Source organism: Pundamilia nyererei, unplaced genomic scaffold (assembly GCF_000239375.1).
Source record: "Pundamilia nyererei isolate P.nyererei 1_Seehausen unplaced genomic scaffold, PunNye1.0 scaffold00018, whole genome shotgun sequence".
NCBI classification, from domain to species: Eukaryota; Metazoa; Chordata; class Actinopteri; order Cichliformes; family Cichlidae; genus Pundamilia; species Pundamilia nyererei.
This window is the reverse complement of record NW_005187419.1, coordinates 5,370,523-5,393,138: the sequence shown is the minus strand read 5'-3', so window position 1 is coordinate 5,393,138 and position 22,616 is coordinate 5,370,523. Positions and strand designations below refer to the sequence as shown.

General features: G+C 41.1%; 4 protein-coding genes across 6 annotated transcripts in view; 2 read left to right on the top strand and 2 right to left on the bottom strand.

Moving 5' to 3' along the window:
- ifi35 (interferon-induced protein 35) overlaps positions 1-96 on the top strand; it is a 4,517-nt gene extending 4,421 nt beyond the window's left edge. The window contains exon 9 of the mRNA XM_005726309.1: positions 5-96. Within this exon, the coding sequence (XP_005726366.1) occupies positions 5-96 (92 nt within the window). The remainder of the gene's footprint in view (positions 1-4) is intronic.
- Positions 97-2,019: 1,923 nt separating this feature from the next.
- On the bottom strand, positions 2,020-15,733 carry bcat2 (branched chain amino-acid transaminase 2, mitochondrial). The gene is made up of 11 exons (XM_005726284.1): positions 15,116-15,733; positions 12,959-13,030; positions 12,308-12,508; positions 11,892-12,002; positions 8,495-8,614; positions 8,226-8,389; positions 5,278-5,420; positions 5,087-5,172; positions 4,555-4,695; positions 4,237-4,311; positions 2,020-3,302 (listed from the first exon to the last, which is right to left on the bottom strand). Exons 1-11 carry the CDS (start codon positions 15,131-15,133, stop codon positions 3,261-3,263), a joined length of 1,173 nt encoding a protein of 390 aa, XP_005726341.1. The 5' UTR covers positions 15,134-15,733; the 3' UTR covers positions 2,020-3,260.
- On the bottom strand, positions 15,406-20,380 carry hsd17b14 (hydroxysteroid (17-beta) dehydrogenase 14). 2 transcript variants are annotated; one of them, XM_005726286.2, is made up of 9 exons: positions 19,990-20,380; positions 19,691-19,729; positions 19,467-19,564; positions 19,251-19,317; positions 19,052-19,143; positions 18,521-18,625; positions 18,373-18,440; positions 17,559-17,655; positions 15,406-15,917 (listed from the first exon to the last, which is right to left on the bottom strand). In XM_005726286.2, the coding sequence occupies exons 1-9, from the start codon at positions 20,057-20,059 to the stop codon at positions 15,771-15,773; spliced, it is 783 nt and encodes a 260-aa protein (XP_005726343.1). In that variant the 5' UTR covers positions 20,060-20,380; the 3' UTR covers positions 15,406-15,770. The 2 variants fall into 2 exon arrangements, with proteins under 2 accessions (XP_005726343.1, XP_005726342.1); XM_005726285.2 differs by having other exon boundaries at positions 19,828-20,058.
- A 1,178-nt stretch (positions 20,381-21,558) lies between these two features.
- Positions 21,559-22,616, top strand: part of kcna7 (potassium voltage-gated channel, shaker-related subfamily, member 7) — a 6,413-nt gene continuing 5,355 nt past the window's right edge. The window contains exon 1 of one of the 2 annotated variants that reach the window (XM_005726287.2): positions 21,559-22,382. The gene's annotated coding sequence lies outside the window, so the exon portion shown is untranslated. The remainder of the gene's footprint in view (positions 22,383-22,616) is intronic. The other variant, XM_013909052.1, reaches the window with a different exon arrangement.

Here is a 22,616-nt window from a genome sequence, read left to right as displayed (position 1 = left end):
GGAGAAATCGAAGCTTTCCTCTACAACCCGCTGGGAGAGCACACCTCTGCTGTGTTTGGAGGCGTCACACCAGACTCTGAGGATGAGGAACAGTAGATCCACCACTGCTGCTTGGACAAAGCTTCAGGGTTAATATCATCTACCAGAAATGAAGACGGGAACTTGTTTTTGTCCCTTGCATGAGGGAAGTCAGCATAAATTTATAAAAGTTATTATTCAAAGGGGATTTTTGGCGTCAGAAAAAGTGGGTGGTAATTTTTCTATGATTGCAGAGATTCAAGTGAAAGTGTATCTATAAAGTATTTAACCTGGGTAAATACTGTGGTATTATAGTCATGCAATACATCTTGATTATATTGCATTTACATAAACTGCTGATGAAACAATTTCCAGTCTTAGTGCAGACAAATGTAAAATATTAAACTGTATGAAATGAAGTTTTTTTCCTGCTAAAATAGAAAAAAAAAGTTTAGTAGTTGTGCCATATCTCATTTTTTTTCTTTCTGTGAAAAAGATGGCGGCGTCCATCTTTAGTTACTGGAGAAGCGTCTGGATTTCTGTATGCAAAGCAACTGAATTACTTATTTTTAAGAAGATTGCCTTGTTGGATGTCGAGGGCTCCATTTTATTGTATTCATAAAAGAATAAAAGTTAATTGTGAGAAAATCCTCTTTGGACATTTGGTGCTTTTTGACACGCTTGTATTTGATAGTGGACAGATAATCCTGACCAATTAAATTATCCAAAGATAAAAAGGCAACTTATGAAGCCAATTTCACACTGTGTCTTTAGGCACTTTGTTACTAGCAGCCTGTCACATAAACAGTAATTTGTTCCCATTTTTTCAGATCAACCACAAAAGATGCCAAAGATAACTGACAAGCACGAAATTGTAATTTTGCACCAACAAGGATTTCCCAGAGTTTTTAGCTGAAAACATGGTGTGCATGCAGTCTGTCCTTAAAATTCCAAACTAAAAAAAGTGGAGGGGAAAAACTAAATAAAACAAAACCCTGACAGCAGATGCCATGTTTTAAGGGGAAAAGACAATCCAGCAAAGACTTGGCAGAAGACCTGAGAGCTCTGGACCTTCAGCCGGTCCATCTACTGCTCACTGAAGCCTCGACACAAACGTCTTGTAGATGAGCAGCTGTGAAGAGGCTATTCTTAAGGAAAGTGGGGGAAAAGTCAGAGATATTCCAAATTACACAAGAACTGGACTGAAAAATCTGTGGCAAAAGATCTGATGGAGTGAAGAATCCAAATTTTAAATATTTGGTTTAATCTTTGTCAGTATTTACAGACGAGGCACAACAGACGTACGACAGCAAGCGTCTACAGCCATCTGTAAACACAATGGAGCCTCTGTCGTGGTTTCAGCCTGTGGTCTTGGAGATTTTGTCAAAAATTGATGGAATTACAAACACAGAAAAGTACCACGTTTTGATCCATCTGGAAAGTATCAGGGTTTGACCTCCTCACAGTCTGGACGTATGAGATCATCTTGACAGGATGGAACAACTTGCAGAGGTCTGAATGTCCGGCCACAAGCCTGAAGAATTCATTCTGAAGACTACTTAAAGAAAGCGCACCTACGACAGTTCAGGATGTGTTGAGGAATAAAGACGGTCACAGCAAACATTGACTTTCAAGCTTGTTAGAATTGTTCCAACTCTGTTTTTGTCTTACAGAACGCAAAGGTTTTGCACAATAACATGACAGACATTCACCAGCCACTTTATCAGGTGCACACATTCAACTGCTTGTTAAGGCTGCTGATGCTGCTGTAAGTGTGAGGGATTGCATCTGTTTGATCGCCACAGCCTGAGTATTGCTGCTCACCACATTGTACCCATCTTCTAATGGTTCCTTCAGTCACACCACAAAGCTTAAATCATAAATTCGTCACCAAAACACTGATTAAATGATTATTATTAATATCATCTAGAAGAACTTTTAATCAAATGCTAAATTTAAATACAGATGATTTAAAAAACAAAAAAACAAACAAACAAAGGACCCACTGAACTCAACCTGGCTTTATTGTAAAAACAAAAACAGCCAAATAAAGCTAACAGCACATTTAAAAAACTAAACAGATATTGCTTTACATATCCAGCTACATCCCCTAAAGACAAAATCAGCAGCTTTAAATGGACAGATGAAGAAGAAGCTGACAGACAGATCAGGCACTTGGACAGAGGAGACTTACAGCGTGTACAAATATAGCAGAGAAAGTCACAGCTAAACACATGGTGACACAGTCAAGTACTCTGGAAGACAGTCGGCTGAATTTCACATCACAACGAGGAGGAAAAATTATAATTTAAAACTCTCTAAAATAACAAGTCTATTTGCTACCGTACAGCATTTTTCAGGAGTGCAGCATCTAACAGTCTCTCTCGTCTGCAGCGTGTCGGCGTTCAGCAGTCCTTCTATTTGTGCGTGCTGCTGCTTGCTCAAATCTTTTTTTGTGCTGTCAAAGTCTTTACAAATAAAACCAACAAACATTAAAACCCACTCATGATTATTTTCTAAAAAGCCGAGTCACACACAGATGTTACAACTAAGCTCAGTGCAAACTCTGGTGTCCAAGCGACGTGGCCCCATGAAAAATTACAGATCAGTTCGCCAAGTACACGACAATAAGAAATAACACATCCTTACAAGGTTGGCTATTCCAGTTTTGGCTACTCACATGTAACAGTTAAAGGTTTTAGATTTAACGAGCTAATATCAACTGCTGTTGTGACATTCACCTTAATTCATTTGTTGATGAGTAACAGTAACTACCAAAGTCTTAAACACCAAATACAAACCTGTAGCTTGTGACTACGACACCTGAAACATGTCAAATTATGTGCCTGTTTGTTAATGCTGGGCTGATTCAAATGAAAGTACGAGCATCTGAGTGAAGTTTAGTCTGTATTAATGCTGTGAATCATGTTAATATTTAAAATCTCTTTTTTCCCCCTCCAACAATTAAAATTTTCTTCGGACTTGATATCGGCAAACGTCGCCGTTAGTATTGCTGCATTCAAACCACCAACTGGTTTTCTGAGACAGTAACATCCGTGAAAGGCGCCAAAAAAAACAGGAAGAGAGAGGCGTCTGTGTCCCCGAGTGACGAAGCAGGAGTGCATTCATTGGATGAAAGGAGTGCGGTGGGTGCGGGGGGAGGGGATGGGTCGCTGTTGGTTGTCCCAAACTGAAATCAGCGGATTAAATGTTGATACAACCGGCATGTGCAAAGTAGCTGTTTAAACAACCAGTGGAGCCCATTCACTTGGTGTGCGTCCGTACTGCAGGAAACACAAGGAAGCAAAAGAGGAGAGGGAAACAAATAAATACAGAGGAAGGAAATGTGGGCGTGAAATAAAAAATGAATTCACATATAGAAAGTCACAGGATAAGCTAGGCCTGCAACAAGTGCTGTTATTCCAATAGCAGACTGTCATAAAACAAGTCATAAATAAATACTCTTTCAATATCATGTTTTACTGATTATTGATCTGAGAACGAAGAATATCTGTCGGACTGATCGGCATCAAGGTCGGATGTGTTAAAGAAAAACAAAACATGCATGGGTGTGTTTTGCGTCTTTTCCCTCACATAAACTAAACGGGCACAGCTCTGAGGCCTAAAGTGTGTAGCCAGTGCAGAAGAGCTTTAAGCCAGAGTTCTTTTTAATGGCCAGCAGGGGGCGACTTCTCTGGCTGCAAAGAGTTGATGTTTATGGGAATTTGATCTCAGTGACTTCATAGGCTCGGGTTCTAGTTAAATATTTAATAGAACCTGAAATCTTTCGTAAACATTGGTCCTTCTACGACTAAAAGGAGAGTTATCTATAATATGCTCACTGCTCACATGCCACAGTGGCTACGTCCATCTTCTATTCTGTGGGTGAGAGAGTATGCATAGACAATAGCTTCTTGTGACTCAGCATGCACACGTTTGGAGTTTTGGTTCTGTTTACATACACTAAATTTAATCTGAAGCCTAATAATTCTGCACATCTGTGCGCATGCCTTGCTGAAAGAGAACAGTGTGCAGAAGAGGTCTAATGAAAATACTACACATTCGTGTGGATACACTTTAGGAATCTGGACCCTGTATTTTTCAGTTCCCTCTTGCTGCCACTTGGAAGCAGCAGCATTCAAGTTCCCTTGATCACTTTAAAGATGCTCCAAGTGCCTAATACTTAGATTTGGGATATAAATGTGGTGACGCTCTTACCTGAATATCAGTAAGCTCTTTGTAGAACCTTTTGGCCAGATCTGGACCGTTCTGCATGGTGGGGATCTGGTACATCTGAGAGAAAACAGAAGGAAATATTGACGTTATTGGTGATTTCCATGGATTCCTCACACCGTCAAACATGAATATTTAAAAATGAACACTTTCCACATGATTATTTGTCCACAAATGTTGCCTGATGACTCAGCAAAGCAGAAAAATTAAATATTCATGTTTGATAATGGGCCACAGGAAACCCCGCAACGTCACTATTACTCGTGAAATAAGCAGCATCAGAACCAGGAGATGAACTCCCACCTTTCCTTTGTAGAGGAGGCTGCCGACGGGGCAGACGACGCAGGCCGTCCCTGCACCAAACACCTCCAGGACTCGCCCGGCATCCAGAGCTCCAAGCAGCTCCTTCATGCCCATAGTCCGCTCCGTGACTTTAAACTCTCCCTGACAGAAACACACAAAGAAAGAAATTTTTTTTTTTTTTTTTTTATTGCTGCACTACATTCAAATGTAGAAGTTGGAAATCCCAATCGTAATCTTTCAGCTGGAATGCCTCATTAAATTCCCACCTGGCAACCCGGAGAAGCCCGACCAACCAAAATAATTTGTTCAAGACAATTTCTGAAACTAGGAAACGCTCGTCTGCAAAAAATGACACCACTGAACATCATGCTGGGAAATGCTAGCAAGCACTGGGATGCTACAAACTAACTAAGACTCAGACTAAAAATGAGACTCCTTTTGTTCTATTTCTGCTTGTCCTGCGTCTGTGCTGGACTTTCAGTGTGGGCGGGGCTCCGGCAGCTGTCTTGTTGACCTAACAGCGGTCTCTTACCCAGGATCTTCCCAGGTCCAGCAGCGACTGTCTGGTCACTCCTGGGAGAATAATGCCATCCAGCGGCGGGGTCACCAGCTCTTTCTCTGCATCCACAGAGGAAAAATTCACAAGAGCAGGTTTAAACTGTGTGAACAATAAAAAGATGACTGGGGGAAAAAACAACCAAATATGAACAAAAAGAATCTGACCTCCTTTCTCATTGGTCCAGTAGATAAAGAGGTTCATGGTGCCGACCTCGGTGATCTCCTCATCTTGTCCATGCAGCCAGAGGACCTGCTGACAGCCTCGCTTCACTGCCTCGTTCTGCACCGCTATTGTGGGGCCGTAGTTACTGGAAAGAAGTTAAATAAGACAGACAGCCTGATTTATTACATATGAACAGAGCGGCTTGGACTGAAAAACATAATACAAAGACACATTTCTTGTTTGCATTTGTTTTGGTGTAATGCATGTTTTGCACACCAGGTGGCAGTCAGTGGTAGTGGGGCCATACATCTATGAATGGGGCTATTCTGAGGGTGACTCGTGCAGGTGTGTTGCATGGCAGGAGGCACGCAGGTAAGAAGCAAGATACAACATGCAAATAATAAATGAAAACTGCTGATGTCGACAAGACGGGTCAGACATCAGTGCCAACATGCAGCACCGGTGATTTACAAATAAAACTCTACAACATCCTCCACAGAGACTGAAATGAACACAAGAGTATTAGCACATGTTCTCTCCTCGTTTTTCATTTAAATAACATATTTAGTCATCAATTACAAGCCTTACACCGCCAAGATCACAACCTGTAACCAAAGTAAAGTCACACAATCCAACAATAATTAATTTCAAGAAGTGAGGAAGACACGGTGACATGTCAGGTTTTCAGTCCAAAGAATGATGACAGAGCAACCGTTGTTGTGCACAGGCACCAGCACCCAAAGAAAAGGTGTTTGTGCTGACGAGGAAGCATCCTGTTAATGTCACGACTGTTAGAAGGAACATCGTGAGAACCACAGAACCGCAATCATTTCTGGATTGACAACAATAAACAATGAACAATGGTGTTAAGAACCCAGCCTTGAGTTGTGCTCGGCTGCCAGCTCTTTCTGAGCGTCACTAAGTTCAAGCTGCGTTAGCTTCGAGTGAAGGATACAGACACCCTGACGTACAGCCCTCTGTGATATTCTCCTTTAATGTCAGAAATGCAAACCGGCTCGACTGACGTAGCAGAGCTGTAGCTCTGTGCTTTGAAATATGTCTCCATGAGTTCAACACAGTGTATGGTGTGCAGTGCAGCGAGGAGTCCCTCAGACATCTACACTGGAGAAACTAAACAGCCACTCCATGAACGCATGGCACAACATAGAAGAGCCACCTCGATGGGACAAGACTAAGATGTACATATGCATCTAAAGGTCAAAGGTCACTCTTTCGAGGATGCAAACGTTCACATTTTGGACCAAGAACACAGATGGTTTGAAAGAAGAGTGAAAGAAGCCATCTATGCCCACTGCGAACGACCTTCTTCGAACACACATGAGAGACCTTGCCGTTGTGAGGCAAGGTCTCACAACCTGTAACCTCAGCTGATAATGACCCACAGCTTTTTCACACCTCATGTGGTGATGCAAACAATCAATAGTGGGTCAACAACCCTTTTAAGTGAAAACTCCCTCAAGGGCTTAAATACCTGAATTCTTCACCTTTCGTCTTAGAACTGAGGAAACGTCTCGAACGAGAGGTGAAACGCCTTCAAGCAGCAGTGCAGACACGTTGTGATGAAAGCACGAATGAGACATTCACAAATCTTCAAAGATAAAATGGATTTGATTCTGGATAAAAGCCTCAAATGATAAAAACAAATAGCTTTAATAAAGGATTTTATCTGCTCGTCTAGTATAAAAAAAAAAAAATCACAGTCCAGTTCCAACTACACTGCTCGACTGATGTGCTCTGGCTTTAGTGATCATATCTAAAACGTCAGCATCAATCAGGCTCTACTTTCTGTACCAGTAAATGCACAATAACATTTAAACAATCAGCTAAACAAGACTGCAAAGCTTTTAATCTACACAGACTAGAAACCTCCAGCTATGCTGAAAATTCCCTTCAGACCATGCATGAAGTGAGTCCTGGGATCTAAAAGGAAACCTGGATCTGGATTAGTTTCTGATATTTTCTTCAGAGCACTGAGATGATATTTCACAGTGTTTCTTATTTCAGTTTGATATGAATATGTGAAGATAGAAGTTACATTTTGCCATATCTTGTACTAAAAAGTAACCAATAAAATAAACTCCTTAGCAGAGGTAACAAACAACGTAAGCCCACCGAATTACTCTCAGCTCCACTGGAGTCATGTGACTACTGCTGCTAAATCAGGCCCGACAGCTGAAGTGTTTACTCCACTTTGATGGAGGAGAGCAGATTTGTTGGCTTAGCGAATCGAGTGGGTGTTCAGCGGTGTTACGTAATCACGCCGGAGCCGAGCAGGTGCTGATGTAGGACAGCAGGGTCATGTGGAAGCAGGGCCGTGATTACAGGCTGCATGGAATCAAGGGAGATTATAGGAACGCCGATTTGTCTCCTCAGTCTCGTGATTATTTTTGACCTAACTGCAGATGTTTTCAAAAGCACAGGTGATGGTCCAGACCATTAATGTTCCAGCTGAAGCCATTGTACGGTTAATGCTGAATATTTTAAGGCTGATTTTAATGCAAATACACCTCCTAAAATATCACACAAGCTCTTTCCTTTTTGACACTCAGGCCGGCTTTCTCATCTCCACCAGGAAAGTGAATAATCTGCACAGCTGGGCTCCATCCAGATCCACTGCTGAATGAAAACACAGCTGTGGTGTGGAGCACTGCAGAAAGTCCACCTGAACATTACAGAGCCGTGAAGCTGGTAAACTGCCTCAGATTTTTTAAAATACTTTTTAAAAATGTATTTTATACTGTTTTTTTTAATACTTCTTTCTGCTTGTTTGGGTTCCATATCGTCAGTAAATTAGTTTCAACTTTGTTTACCGGTTTCTCTCAGAAGTCCTTCAAACTCAATTGTGTTGAATTGTTCTTTTTATGCACAAAATCGACTCATAACCACAGCAAGACAGACACCAAATGCACACTTAAGGGTAAAAACTTACCCTCCCATCTTGTAGGCCCCAACACCTCCTTTCCAAGCTCTCACAAACGCAGGGTCTGCCAGCAGGGACACTGGGTTGAAGGACCCCGTTGAAAAGTACGGCCCGACTGGGCCGATGATGACGAAGATCATAGCTTTTCCTGGACGAGACACGCCAAGAGACGGCTGGATGTGAGGTAAGAAAAGACAAGAGGAGACTGTTAATGAGGAGAAGGACATTTCAAGCACATCCTGAACCTGCACAGGCCTTTTAGTGAAACTAAAGCTCACCTCGGTTCCAATGTAAGTGGGTCTGATATAGAGGCTGGCATCCTGGGAGTAGGGGACCCACTCCTTGTCGATCTCCACCAGCTTCTTGATGCACTCCAGCAGTTCTCCTTTATCAAACAGCTGCACAGGGAAAAGACATTCAACAGTAAGCTTTCACCATTAATCTGGCTAATATAATATCATCCAAATGACTCTGGCTGTGGTGGAGAGGAGGTTGCTTACAAACTCTTATCCGTCTACTCCCGCGCTCTCTGCACTACTTACTTTCTCCGGCAGACAGTTTCGTCTTGGCAGCCACGAGGACAGATACTGATCGCTGTCATTACCTCACGCCCTCACTTTATAAGCCATCTTATCTGTATAGTAGAGAATTACCTGTTCTCTCATATCATCATTCAGTGTATTTTCACCCTGCACTCTATCACACTGAGCTTCTTTAATGCTGACATTTGCTGGTGCTGGAATGACCAAATTTAAATGTAGATTAGATTAAATGTAATGATCCTTTATTATTCATCCTTTATGTAGTCAACATTTTACAAAGCATGTGACTGCATTTAATTTAGATTTTTATTTACTGAGAGTCTTTCTTCTTTTGCAAATTTTCTTATATTTTATTGCTGTATTCTACTTTATTATAAGCTGTACTTAATTTTTTGGCTGCAGTAACACAAGAATATCCTATCTTTGGAGAAATATACATGAGGTAAAATCTTTTCAACACAAAAACACAAAAATTAAACGAGTGTCACAAATTAACATTATAATTCTCTAGGTTAATTTATTCATGACGTGTCAGTGATGGATTCTAGAGGGCATAAACATTTATTGTAAAAGAATAAAGCATACATAGGAAAACAGCTGAGCCCACATGTTCAGTATCTACGATCCTCCCTGTTTGTCTTTACTTCTAACAGCAGCCAGGCTCTCCATTGGAGGCAGAACAGAAAGACAAACAGAAGTCTTGTTCTCCAGAAGGCTTTAGATAGCGTGACATAGGGCTGGGCGATATGGCCTAAAATTCATATCGTGATATAATTTGAAGCATGTGCGATAACGATATATATCGCGATATATATTCTTTTCTTCTGTATAACGTATTTTCCACACTATAAGGCGCACTTAAAATCCTTTAATTTTCTCAAAAATTGAGAGTGTGCCTTATGTATGAATTCTGGTTGTGCTTACTGACCTCGAACCGATTTTGGCGTGCAGAAATCTGTTAAAAAATGTTTTGATGGATTGTCAGAGCATTACGGCTGCGTAGTGAGGAGCTTCACGGAGTAATCTGGGTCCAAAACTCCGTCCACTTCAGGTCCCAAACGAACACTAAGAGTTAAAAACGGTCTAAATTCTTTCATCTTTAATTAAATCATCAGCGTTGCTGCTTTATCGGGTGTAACGATTAAGTTTTACATCCATGCATCCATGAAAACAGAATTTATTAAATTTAACGGAGTTAGAAGTTAACAGGAAGTTAGCTCGCTAGTTTACACCTAAACATTTCATACTATGTTCTGACTGAGAGATTTTTGAAACCAATTCAAACGTACAGCTCTGTTATCACTTCCAACATAAATGAAGACAGAAAACTAAACAGCAGTGGCGTTTGCAGGGTTACTGAAGTTGGACTACCTGGTATATAATGTTGTGTTACGTGATTGCTAGCGACACAGTTATGTTAGCATAACATTAGCACAGTGAAGCTGGAGGATGAACGCCAACTTTTTTCCACTCGATAAAAGTTAAGGTGAGGGATTCTGGTGGTCAGGGACAAATGTAATCGTATCGGAGGATGCTATACACGGGCCAAACTTCGTCAGGAGAACAACTAAGATTATTCATCCACAATACGAGGTTAGTTATTAATATACTGCAACAACATGGGAATAGAGCAGCTGCGAGAGAATTCAACATTAATGAATCAATGTTACGGAAGTGGAGGAAGCGCAGTTTTTGGCTTTCCCCATATTTCAAAAGTGCTTCATCTCTTTGCAGCCGCTGCGACGCTTTCGACCAAAACAGGCGCAGCTTGATGACATCATCAGCATGCACTATCGCGATAGAGCGATATAGTCAAACTCTCTATCGTTGGCCAAATTTATATAGTTTCTATCGTATATCGTTTATATCGCCCACCTCTAGTGTGACACTTTCAAGACTCTTCCAAATACATATATATTGCATACTCACAGTATCTTAGTTATACTCAAAGTTTGTTTCCCTGTGAAACAGTTTCACAATAATGAAGTGTGAACTCTGGTACCAGGACATCAGGAGGGTGTGTAAAAAACTCGTTTGTGAAACTGTAAAGATAACCTATTCCTGTGTGGTGGTGGAAAGCTTTAATTCGTTTCCAGCATAGACGCAAATCCCCTTTGGCGTTGCGTCAGGCGGGTTAAAACCCTGCCAAATCAAACATGCACATCTCCCGAGTGTAGTGAGTCTAAGGCAAGGGAGCAGCCAAATGTAGTTTTCTCTACCAAGTATACTCAAGTTTGAGCTTTTTAGATCCTTGCTAAAGAATTAGCATCGACAGCACATTTAGACCAACAGCAGCACTGAGATAAAGCAACACAGGGTGAGGTTAAAGCTCATAAAAGGCGATGAGACCCAAGTTTGAGACCCAGTTTGAATCATGGAGTTTTTCCACTCCAAAGAATGAATGACCAGCATTCTTCCTGCAAGAGGAATTTTTGGCAGCTCCCTAATGAGGTTTAATCCAACCCCTCCCACAAATCTGGTTGCAGTGTTGTAATATGTATTTTACCTGTTTCACTTCCTCAAGTGTAACTGACATTTTGGGAATGAAGAGAAAATGCTCATCAACCTGCTCTTTTATCTCCTATCTATTTTATCTTTTATCTTGGGAAGAAAAGTGGCTTTGCTTTGAGAAAACGTGACACTTGACTTGCTGCCAGATGAAGGATTAAAAAAGCCTGGATCAACTTTTCTACCAGACCACGCTGTGTGTTTTTGCCAGAGCCGTCCGTGTGCTCAGCAGCCTCACTGCGCTGACTGGCTTCAAAGAATGAGCAGCGCTTTGTCATGCTATGCCACAGTCTCTCTGAATAAGGCCTCAGTGTCTCATAATGGTCTAAAATCGCTTTTCTGAGGCGTTTCCACTCTGATTAAAGTGATACGTGATACTGTGTTACGGACAAACAAAATACTGATATCAATATATATTGCAAAGAGCAGCCTCCGGGGATAAAAAAAATAGAACCACCAAGAAAACAACCAGACACCTTAAATACCCACATTTACAGCAAAGGTTAGCATGTTCATAACCTATTGATCTGGAAAGAGTATCCTGAAAATCAATGGATGGTATCCATCTTTTATATACAGTCTATGATATATTAGGGTCAAGGTTTCTGATGGTGTGCAAACTCACAGGAAGGCTGCTCCTGTCTGCACTGCGATGCATCCTCTCCATGTTCAGCATGGGTCTGAACAGGCGGATGTGGTTGTCGACGCCACGGTACGCCTTCATGCCTTCAAACAGCTGGAGAAGGTAGAAACAAATAACTTGTTAGTTACTATGTAGGTATAGATGAATGTGGCAGTGTTTCCCTTTTACTGAATGGTTATGGCAACTTTAAGCCCATTCTGGCACTGATATTCATCAAATTATCAGGTGAGAAGACAATACCTAACCATTTCATTGGCCAACATGTGTCAGCCATTGGCTGTTATTACAAGTTCCTGGTCTACTGGCTCACTTATATGTTACACTACAGCAGAGGGTGCTGCACCCAGTGAAAATATCATGCATGTTTATGTACTGCACGTTGGCAGAGTGCTCTTTACCTCTATGGAGTAGTGCAGGGCAGAGCTAGCTGGATGCAGCGACAGATTCTGGAAAGGTTTGATCTGAGGAGATTCCCAGCCGCCCTTCTCCGACCAGTTGATAGTCAACATGTGGTCAGAGAATTGTTTGCCGAAGAGCAGCGTGGAGGGCTCGGGCTTCGGCTTGCATTCTGTGTTGCGTTCAATGGTGAGACTTGCTGCCTGAGATGGAGACGGAAAGGCGAGCCAGACACGGGTGGAGAAAAAAAGAAGGAAGGAGACGGACAAGAGCAGAGCAAGCGACAACAACAGTGATTGTGTTTTTTGAAATTGCTGTTATTGACACAGCATGCGCAAAAGGACAATTGGTGGTGGTTAAACATAGTCAGGTAAGGGTTAACAGATCACTTGGACACAATTAAACAGGTTAAATTAAACTGAATTAAATAATTACAACAGGCACAGAGTGAGGGGGACACAGAAATGGAAAGAAACTGTAAGTAAAAAGCAACTCGACCAAGCTAAAGAGACAAATCCCTCTAATGAACGTTACTTTCTTCTTTCTGTTACCATCATGTTCTCCATACCAAACCAGCCATTCACAGGCTCGCCAGACTGTAATTCAAGGTCTCACCTGGTGAAAAAAGAAAATGTTAACGTTTTCCTCATTACCTTAAAGGAGCTGGCGAACCGCAGCGAGCCGAAGGAAAAGGGGAAAGTCTGAAGTCGTCGTCCATGGAGTGCCTGCAAGGAATGCATGATGAAACTCTTTGCGAGATGATGTGGCAGCTTTCTTTAAATACCCATCAAAAAGTTTCAAAATGTTAACAGATAACAGTTTAAGCTCTGATTTCCAGGTGACAATCATTGATCCACGTTTGGGAACACACGGGAAGACTATGTGCAATATTGTTTTTTTTTCTGAGGGGTGTGTGTGACTCAGCACCAATCATATTGTCTGCACATTCCAGAAGGAGACAGTCGTAAGAGCTGTAAACAGAATCAGATCACATGTGCAGGGTGCTCTCTGCAGAATGATATTATGTGGGCAACAAAGGGCTTCACAATAAGAAGAAAGCAACAGCCAACCATAAAAGCTTATTTCATAAAAACATATCATTAGTTTAGGTACATAAATTATCAGTGCCACTCCTTAACTGGCTTTGTAGATCTTGGCATTCATACTTGGAGTTCAGGCAAGGTAACATGAGAAATCTAAAGGTAATTCAGCCCTGGGGTAAGACAGGATGGGATATTATACTTTTACTTATTTAACCCGTATTAAGATCAACTGTCCTGGCAGTTTAATACTTATGGAAGCAATCTTCTAATTAATCTCGAAATTTCACATTTTAGTTTACCTTTCTTAATATGGTGCTGGGTTTCCCATATTTTAACTCATTTTAATTTTGCCAACTGAACAGCACGGAGTCTTTCATATATAGTCATCACACAAATGCCCCTCTGTGGTATGAAGCAGCAATTTGGAGCCCTGAGTAATTGAACCACTGGGAGCACATCTACAGCTTCCATAGACTAAATGGAAATAATTAGCCTGACAAGTTCAGGGAAGAAAGAAAACAGAAATTACAATTTGACTGCTAAATCATGACTAGGAAAAAGTTGACCAGTTAGTAAATGATTGCGTTTAAAGTTAACAAGTGTGTTGAAATAAATGATTAAATATCAGTTAAATATTGGGTAAATAATTAATATACACAACTAGATTCTTTCTAACAATAAAAACAATGTTAAACAGTAGAAACATTTGGAAAAATAGTTAAATATTTAAAAAAGCAGAATGGATACAGGGCTAAAACATCCAGGTTGTGCTTCTAAATGGTTTTAACTTTACCAAACTAATAAGTACTGGGCTGTTAATTGTATGCATACAATTGAAACAACATTTAAAGAAGTTTAAAATCTAATTCCAATATTTGGTAGATGACAGCTGGCATTGATAAAGGGCCACAGGGCAGCTCACTTGACAGGCCAGTTCTGGCATGTTTGAAGGTCAAAGAGCTAAACCACTGACATTACAGACAGTCAATATAATTATCACCTCGTGTCCATAATTTCTGCACAATGGAGCCCAGGGAAGCATTTTGGCGTAAAGATGATGCAAGATTTTGTCTTTATTGCACAATGAGAGCTTAGCTATTTTTTTTCCCCGAGTTGATTTTTGCCACACACAAACCTGATGAATGAAATATATCCCTATTTCCCAAAGCAACATTTAGTTTCTTGCATTCAATTGTGGCATTTAATACAGCAGGAAAGTAACTTATTCTATTCATTCTACATGTAAAACACAAGAGTAATAACGTGGTAGCAATGTACACAGACACTTTGCATTTTCTGTAAATGTGCATCAACTAAAAGCCCTTTAATATTTAAGTCGACGCACAAGACAGACTGACCAAAAACAAGACGTCACGCATGAAAACCTCAAAGTTCCTAAGCAGAAACAAATGATCCCAAAAAACATAAAAAAAATTTCGTCTCTAAGTGAGCCGAATTTGTTAACCGCCTTTAAGGTTAACAATTGCATCTTCTTAGTGTTTTTGGAGTGTTTTTATTTTGACCATAAGCAGAAGACATAAAATCTCCACATTTCTGCATTAAGTTTGGTCTTTTTCATGCTGTACAATTTTGCCACGCTCCGCGCTCGCGCCGAATTCTCCAGTAGCAGTGGGCCAGGATGTTTTACTGGCCTCTTATCTTCTTTAATGATTACCGGCCACCTTACCGCCCATTCAGGTTAATCATTTACCCACAACATCACAGCAACCTGGTAATAAACAGCACACAGACACTCAATCGACTCACCGTCCGGAGGGCTGCCATCTCCGCTACGCCAGTGACGATAAACAACTTTGTTAGTCCGTGTGGAAACAAACGCTCCAAGTCAGCTTGCGTTCCGCTTTGAAATACGAGACCTTCTTGCTCTCCCTGAACCCAGAAGCGTCAGGATACGAGCAGCGTGTGCCGACTTTGAAATATTCAGGATCTTCTATTCAACTTTTCTACCAGTTTAATAATTCAGAAAGAATTACACGTCTCAGAATAACGACACAACGATGTTAGTGTATTAAAAAAAACCCAAATCAATGTAATAATTAGCTCTGCAGTTGTAGTGACCGGTTTTATTGGCCAGCAGTCTCATTCAGGAAGTCCTTGGAAGCATGAGGGAAGAGAAAAAAACCAAAAAAACAAACAAACCTCTGATTGGGGTAGGCGAAAGCAGGTTATTATAGGTCAGAGAGGCTAGTGCTGATTGGCTAATCATAGGGGAGTGGTTCAGGTCCAGTTTCAAGGTTAGGATGCCAAAATTCTAAGCTTTAAATTTTCAACTTCAAGCACCAAACTACTTGAAATCAATTAATATAATTGCTTTCCTTATATCCAAAATTATTTAGTATTCGTTTTAGTCATGTAACCAGCACATTTGCACATATCTCCACCACAAGGACACTCAGGATTGTTAGGACTGGATCTGACTCTTGAAGCCGTAGTTCAGTTCAGCTCCTCCACTGAGCAGCAGGTCAATCCCGGTGCAGAAAGTGGCCTCGGCAGCGAGATATAAAGCAGCCAGTCCACACTCAGCCTCAGTCCCCATTCGACCCATGAGCTGTTGGAGAAGAAAGTGTGTCACTTCTCAGTCCTAGACTGCATATTTCTGGGTGCACTGGGTAAATTCCTTTTGATTTTGTGCTTCTACAGGCCTGCAGCTGTTCCAACTGTTGCTTCCTAGCTCACAAGTATTTGCCAAGAAGGAGAAGCTTTTCAAAAAACTCCTGTACGACTTCCCATGCAACCCCCCCCCCCCCCCCCCCCCCCCCCCCCCCCCCCTAAAGAAAAAACAAAAAACTGGAGATTTCATAATTTCAGCTTTCTCAACTCATGAACAGGGAAAACTACAAACCTCCTAATGCGACAGAGGCTTAACAGAGGGTCTCCTATCCTCCATTATTTAGATAACAGGCGTAATAAAAGTGTGAAAATGACAGATCCTAATTTAACAAAACATGTAGACAACAACAACACTTAAAGAACTGAAGCAAACTTGTCTTTCACTCTTTTTCTATAAATGCGAAACTAAAAGGAGGTGGCTGTCTAGTTACTCCTCTTGTATTGCGTCAGCTTCAAACAGGCTTTCTTGCCTGAATCAAAGGAAACCTCTAATGGAAAAAATGCAGCCTGTTACACAAACTCGTTCAGCTGCGATCCAAGACTGAAGGCGTCGATGCTGACTGCCTGACAGAGAGATTCCAGTGTGTGGCAGTTTAGTTTTGCTTTTTCCAGTATATCCAGTGTTCCTCTTATGGGCATGTCCAAACCATCTCAGCCTTGCCTCTCAGACTTTGACTTGTCCCTCTGATGTATTCATTTCTAATAATGTCCATCCTGGTAATTCCCGGTGAAAAATCTTAGCAACTTCCACTCTCTGTCCTGTTGCACTTTCGGCTTTCAAGCTCAATCTTTCTGCCTAGCGAACCGATAAAAGTTTCCTTCCTTAGTGTCCTGCCTCACATACAACTCACTAAAAGCCTTTTCCTCCTTTGCCACCTGTGTTTGCTGTACACCTAGCCTCCAAGTACTCCTATCAGCTGTCTGCATCTTCTTGACTATCCCGCTTTTTCTCTGCCAAACTCTTTGAACACTTTCCAATACTTTCTCATTCCTCTCCCAAGTGTCGTTGTTTTCATTCCCTCATCACTTCAGCTTTCCCCATCATCTGGTAACTCCTCCCTACCAGCCAGAGCTGTCGACATTCCTCTCTGAATTCTTTACATTTTTCCTTTTTCAACTTCCACCATTTGATCCTCGTCTCTATCTCATGCTGCCTAGCTACAATCTGCCATGACACCACCTTGCAGACTCTCATCTCTGTCAGACACTTGCTCTGAAAAATATCCGCCTTCCTTCTCTCCTTTATATCAGCTAGCTCCTCACATTAAGCCCCTATCTCTGACCTCCACACTCCTGCCTTTCCCTCGCTCACGCTGCCTCCTAACACACCTTCCTCCTCTCCTCTTCCATTGTTTTCAGGCAACAGTAGCACAGTTTCCACCAGCAGCCTGCTGACCAACAGCACCAGAGGCGTTCGCTGCCCTGATCCAATGTGGAGATTCTTGGTGATTTGATGATGGCACGGATCATTTTTATTACATTTTAATAACTTTTCATTAATGACTTTGCATAACTCAACTCTTCACTACTAACCAGCCCCCATAATCTGCACGGCTTCTGAACACCTTCCTGAATGTACCTGAGCATTTTCCCCCATTTTAATGGCGGCAGCTGCGTCTGGTGTCTGTGCTGCTAGTTGCTCCCACAGAGGTGTCATCACGTTACCCGGTGAAATGCTGCAACAAAAGCCAGACACTCCGATTAGAAAAAGAAAGGCATTATTAGATTAAAGGAAATGAAATACTTGTAGAATCTCTACAGTTTTTATATCACATCAGAATTCTTCTTTTTATTTATCAGAATCACATTTTTTATTTCACTGCGTAATTATAGTTGTTTGGTAACTTAGTCTTCTGGATTTATGAGAACAGAATGTGTAATTTTGAACTGTCTACTGTAGAAAAGCCCAAATAGTGAATCAGAGCTTATCAATGGCTACGAAATTAAGTTTAAAAAAAAAGGGGGGGGGGGGCTGATATAAGAAAGTTGGGCTTTATGGTTTGTGGCAGTTATCACAGACAGCAGTGACTGAAGAGAAGTCCAAATAAGAAATACAGATTATGTTTTTCTGACTTCTGCTCCTATCAACCATCTCACAACCCTTCAGACTGATACTGGGACCATGTAAAGAGGCCAACCCTTAGTTTGGGAACCATTGGATGAGACTAGTTAACTCTATATAAAGCACACAAAGGTAACTGTATTTTAATATACTAGTCACAAGCTGTCCCCTGCGATTCATTAATAGCATAACACATTTTTATATCTTATCCTTGTGATTAAATTGAAATCCAATTAATTTAATCTGGAGATTGAAAATATATCTTCTCCCTAGAAACCTTTTTTTTTGGGGGGGGGGGTGATAATTTTTTGCAGATGCCAGTTTGCCTCACCAGTTGACTCTCACATTGTAGCGACTCTCATCCACTGCCATTGCCTTTGTCATGGAAACGATCGCCCCCTTGTGGAGAAAACATCACATTACAATACTATTCTCTTGGGCAGAGTGCTGAAATTTAGGAAACGAGGAAAGAAGCTCACCTTTGTGGCAACATACGGTGCAGCATCTTTCTGACCAATAGTTCCCACAAGACTGGAAATATTGATGATGTTTCCTTGGCGCTCTCGTAGGTAAGGTAACACATACTGCAGAGAGAGCGAGACTTTCAGGTGGTGCAAAGATCCTCTATACATAATGTTTCGATTACTCCAAGAGCTCAAACAGAAATGAAAAGTGTGAAGGGTTTATGTGTTATTAGTTAGTCAGACTGGCTTTGGCTAAAATCAATCAGTCAATGCAAAAATCCTGGAAACTCAAAAGTGATATTACAGGTGGTCTGTAGACACAAGGAAAGGGTAGATTCCATGTTAGGGGTATTCTTGTGTACTTTTAAGACCACTGAAAACATTTTTTCCTATATTGTTTTCCCGCCTGTCGTTTTAAAATAAAGTTGTTGTTTTTTTTTTTTATTTCATTCATCAGTGTTTAAATGTATCACTTTAATCCTTAAGGACTGTCTTTGTTACCACCGAAGACAGAAATTATTTGCACCCAAAGCTGTGAAAACGTACTTTAGACGCCAAAAAGTAGCTGACGAGGTTCAGATTCAACAAGTCTCTGAATTCCTCTGCTGTGGTGTCGTCAGTGGGTTTATGAGGAGGGTCTGAAGAGGAAGATTTCAAACACATAAACAGACAGTAAGCAACACAGCCTTGTTGTCGTGTCTCCTTGTTAGTAAAAAAAACAACAACACACACACAAAAGACTCACGCCAGCCTGCGTTGTTGACCAGGCAGTCGATGTGACCAAACTGCTCCACTGTGACTGCAATCAGCCTCTGCAGAGACAAGAGGAACCAACAAATGACAAATACACATCCGCAGTGAATGCAGGAGTCACTGAGGTCAGTGAGATCATCATGTGATCATCATGTGATCATGTGACTCTTTCCATTTCAGACCATACACCCACAAAGCTGCACTTCACCTTTATGTCTTCTTCCTTGGAGATGTCACTTTTGACAAACTTGCACGAGCCTGGTCCGGTCTTGTTAAGCTCCGCCTCTAAAGCTTCACCTGCTGCACCTACGAGACACGTCTGATCATGCCGCAAAACACTGCACCCCATTATTTTTCTTTTCATATATGCTGCCAAAAGTGAAATCGTGTAACTGTTTCACAAAGTAGCAGAATAAAAACAGCCTTACTAACTTTCTCTTCCACAAAACGCCACTTTGGCTCCGTTTTCCACTATAAAAGAACAACAACAAAAAAGACGCAAAAATGTTCAGTGCGCCACTCCTCGCTGCATGCGCAAACTGCCAGCATAAATAAAGACATTTTCATACCAAACACTCTGACAATCCCTCTGCCAATCCCTTTGGATCCTCCTGTGACAACAGCCACTTTGTTGTAGTAGCGGAGGGACATTTTGTCTGCGGTTACGATGATAAATGTGACGCAAAGCGGCGCTGCTGTCAAACAGCGGACTAATAACGGTTACTTCTTACTTTGTCTGCTCGGAGTCATCACAGCAGGACTCCTCTGCCGCCAGCAGAAACGATCAGCCGCTGTCAGCATGTTTGTTTGTAAAGTTCAAAGTGCCACAAAATCATGCGGTTTGCTTTGCTGCGTTCAGGAGGACAGGGATAGTAGGAAATCTATACATTCACAAGAAAACTAGCTCTAGAGAGGGTTCTTGAACTTTTATAATAATTTCCTTTTTACTTCAACTGTGTCTGGACATCTGTGCTTGGGTGCCACTAACTTAGCCGCCCTAAGCTGATGTCAGCTTCCTTAGAAACCATCAGTCTGGACATGATTACTTTCGTTCAGTGAAAGGAAGCTCTTCCTACTCCCCGTTATCAAGCACTTGCAGGAATGGGATCGTCTGATTGTTTGAGATCTCTCTCCAATACTGTAGTGTCTTTACCTAACAGTATAATGAACCTGCTTTCCACTAAACTTGCTGATGCTATTATTCTAACGGTTATAAAGCAGATCTCCCATCTTTATAACGTTTTGAATCATTGCAGGAAGCTGATTTACTCTGCAATGCTCAGATGCCATTAAATATCTCAATGCTGCTTCAACTTAAAGATCAAGGAGACCTGGCCTTTTGTTAAAAGTATTCCTTTTTGTATACTTAATATTAAACGTAATTATTTCATTTCTTCATTTTCACGCCTCACTGGTCAACATATTCATGTGAAAGGGTGCTGGGTCGATTGGAGGTAAAAAAAAAAAAAAAAATCAGAGACACTAAACCTTTGAAGTTGGCTCAGGAAGGGCATGTGACTTAAAACATGTGGATAAGGTAGAAGCCGAAATGAACTTTAATCTAATTTCCTCATTTTACATGGCAAAACATTTTGTGTTTAAAAAAAACCCATTTGGAAATCATTAAACTTCCTGATTTTTTCAGGGATTCTTCTTCTTCTTAATAATAATAATAATAATAATAATAATAATAATAATAATAATAATAATAATAATAATAATAATAATAATTTTAAGGAAGAAAGTGCTTTAGTAACTTAAAATGAAGTGAGGCCATAAACTCATCAACTCACAAATTATTTTTAAATTGGGCTTCTTTCTGCAACCTGTGGCGTCAGCCCCCTGCTGGCCATTACAAAGAATACAGTTTAAGGCACACTGCTTCACATTTGCTTCACTTTTCAGACCTGGAAGCTACATCTATGTTTTTTTTATACAGAGCATAGCTTGCATGCTACCATACCACTCACTATGCCAGTAAAGGATTCAGCACATCTCACACAGTTTAATAAAGTGAGCCAAAAATACCAGGATCTCCAAGCGCCTTCAGCTGCAGCTTGCAGTAAACAAGCCAGCAGGTTTTCCCACACATTCAGACCTACAATCCTCTACACCAGCTACTCAACTTCAAAGTATCAAAATTTGATTTGGAGATTTTTAATGGAAAGAGCAAACTTTACAAACCCTCTGTCAAAATAAACACTTAAAAGCTGTAAATTACTTGAAGTATTTGAAGGCAACAGTACATTTCAGAAAAGTCTTCCTGCACACAGACCCAGAGACTCGGAGATGTTTTGGTGTATAATTTAAGATGTCTAAAATAACCACAGAAATATATTATATGTTATATTTAACATAAAGTGAGTAATGGTGTGGGCACATTTCATGACAGATTTATCACTGCTCTGATCCAATTTGTGGATAATTCTGCACAAACCACAGTAACCTGCAAGTTTTAATTTATAGCTAAGCTGTAACAGCAAAAGAGGGAAAAAATAAATACCAACCAAATGTTTGTGGTATGATTCTAGAGTGTAAATCATGTTCATCAGTGCAAACACTGCTCCCTTATTAAATTTTTTATTCTCCTTTTTAAACTTCTTAGTTCAGGTACAGATCAGGCTACAAGTGTATGTAAGAATGCACAGCATGTTTAAGACAGACTGAGGGTTGTAAGAGGTTGACATTTTTGAGCGAGGAGGCTTGTTGGGGTCAGAAAAAGTGGGCGAATAGGCAGCGTGCTCTTGGAAAAGGAGCAAGTCCAAGATTGAATTTCCGCCTAACAGCATTTCCCATGCTGAGAGCGAGAGACAGCGTAAGGGTGCAAGCGCAGACAGTGAGTGACCTACAAACAAGCTTAACAATTTTAACTTTACCCAGGGTGGCAGATTAACACCACAGCAGCCCCTGAAGAAGCTCCCTCTATCTCCTCCCCTCACCTCCTAAATGTGACTCAAGGGAGAATCAGGAGGGGTTGCCTGGATGGTGTGATGATGGGTCGGCCCAGAAGGCACATGGAGGTGAAGGAACAGCAGGAGAGTCATGGTCACTCGCCTGGGGTTTGAAGCATTAGCCTGAAGCATTAGCTGCCAGTAGGGCAGGTGAAAGGAGGAGCTCAACTAAGGTGGGTTTACGCTAACAGCATGTCTTGGAATTTGTGCATGCAGTATGAAATCAATCTAAACAAACACACTGTATAGCATGTTTTAAGAAAAGTGGAGCTGACAGCAGTTTCTCTGATGTCTATGGATTATAGACAGATGAAATCATCTTAAAATCCATTTTGATTTAACCCTTGTATGGTGTTCGGGTCTGTGAGACCCGTGTTCAGTTTTTTTCAAAAGAAAAATTAAACAAT

Bases quoted from the DNA above. Each gene is read 5' to 3' on its own strand.
- bcat2 (XM_005726284.1), bottom strand. The intron at 12,509-12,958 runs GTAATGAGGAAA...TCTCCATCTCAG, and splicing joins GGTTCGCCAGCTCCTTTAAG to GCAGCAAGTCTCACCATTGA. The intron at 8,615-11,891 runs GTGAGTTTGCAC...TTCCCTGTGCAG, and splicing joins CAGACAGGAGCAGCCTTCCT to CTGTTTGATAAAGGAGAACT.
- hsd17b14 (XM_005726285.2), bottom strand. From the start codon at position 19,909: ATGTCCCTCCGCTACTACAACAAAGTGGCTGTTGTCACAGGAGGATCC. The intron at 19,144-19,250 runs GTGAGTCTTTTG...CTTCCTCTTCAG, and splicing joins GGTCAACAACGCAGGCTGGC to ACCCTCCTCATAAACCCACT. The intron at 15,918-17,558 runs GTACATTCAGGA...CTTCTCCAACAG, and splicing joins AAATGGGGGAAAATGCTCAG to CTCATGGGTCGAATGGGGAC.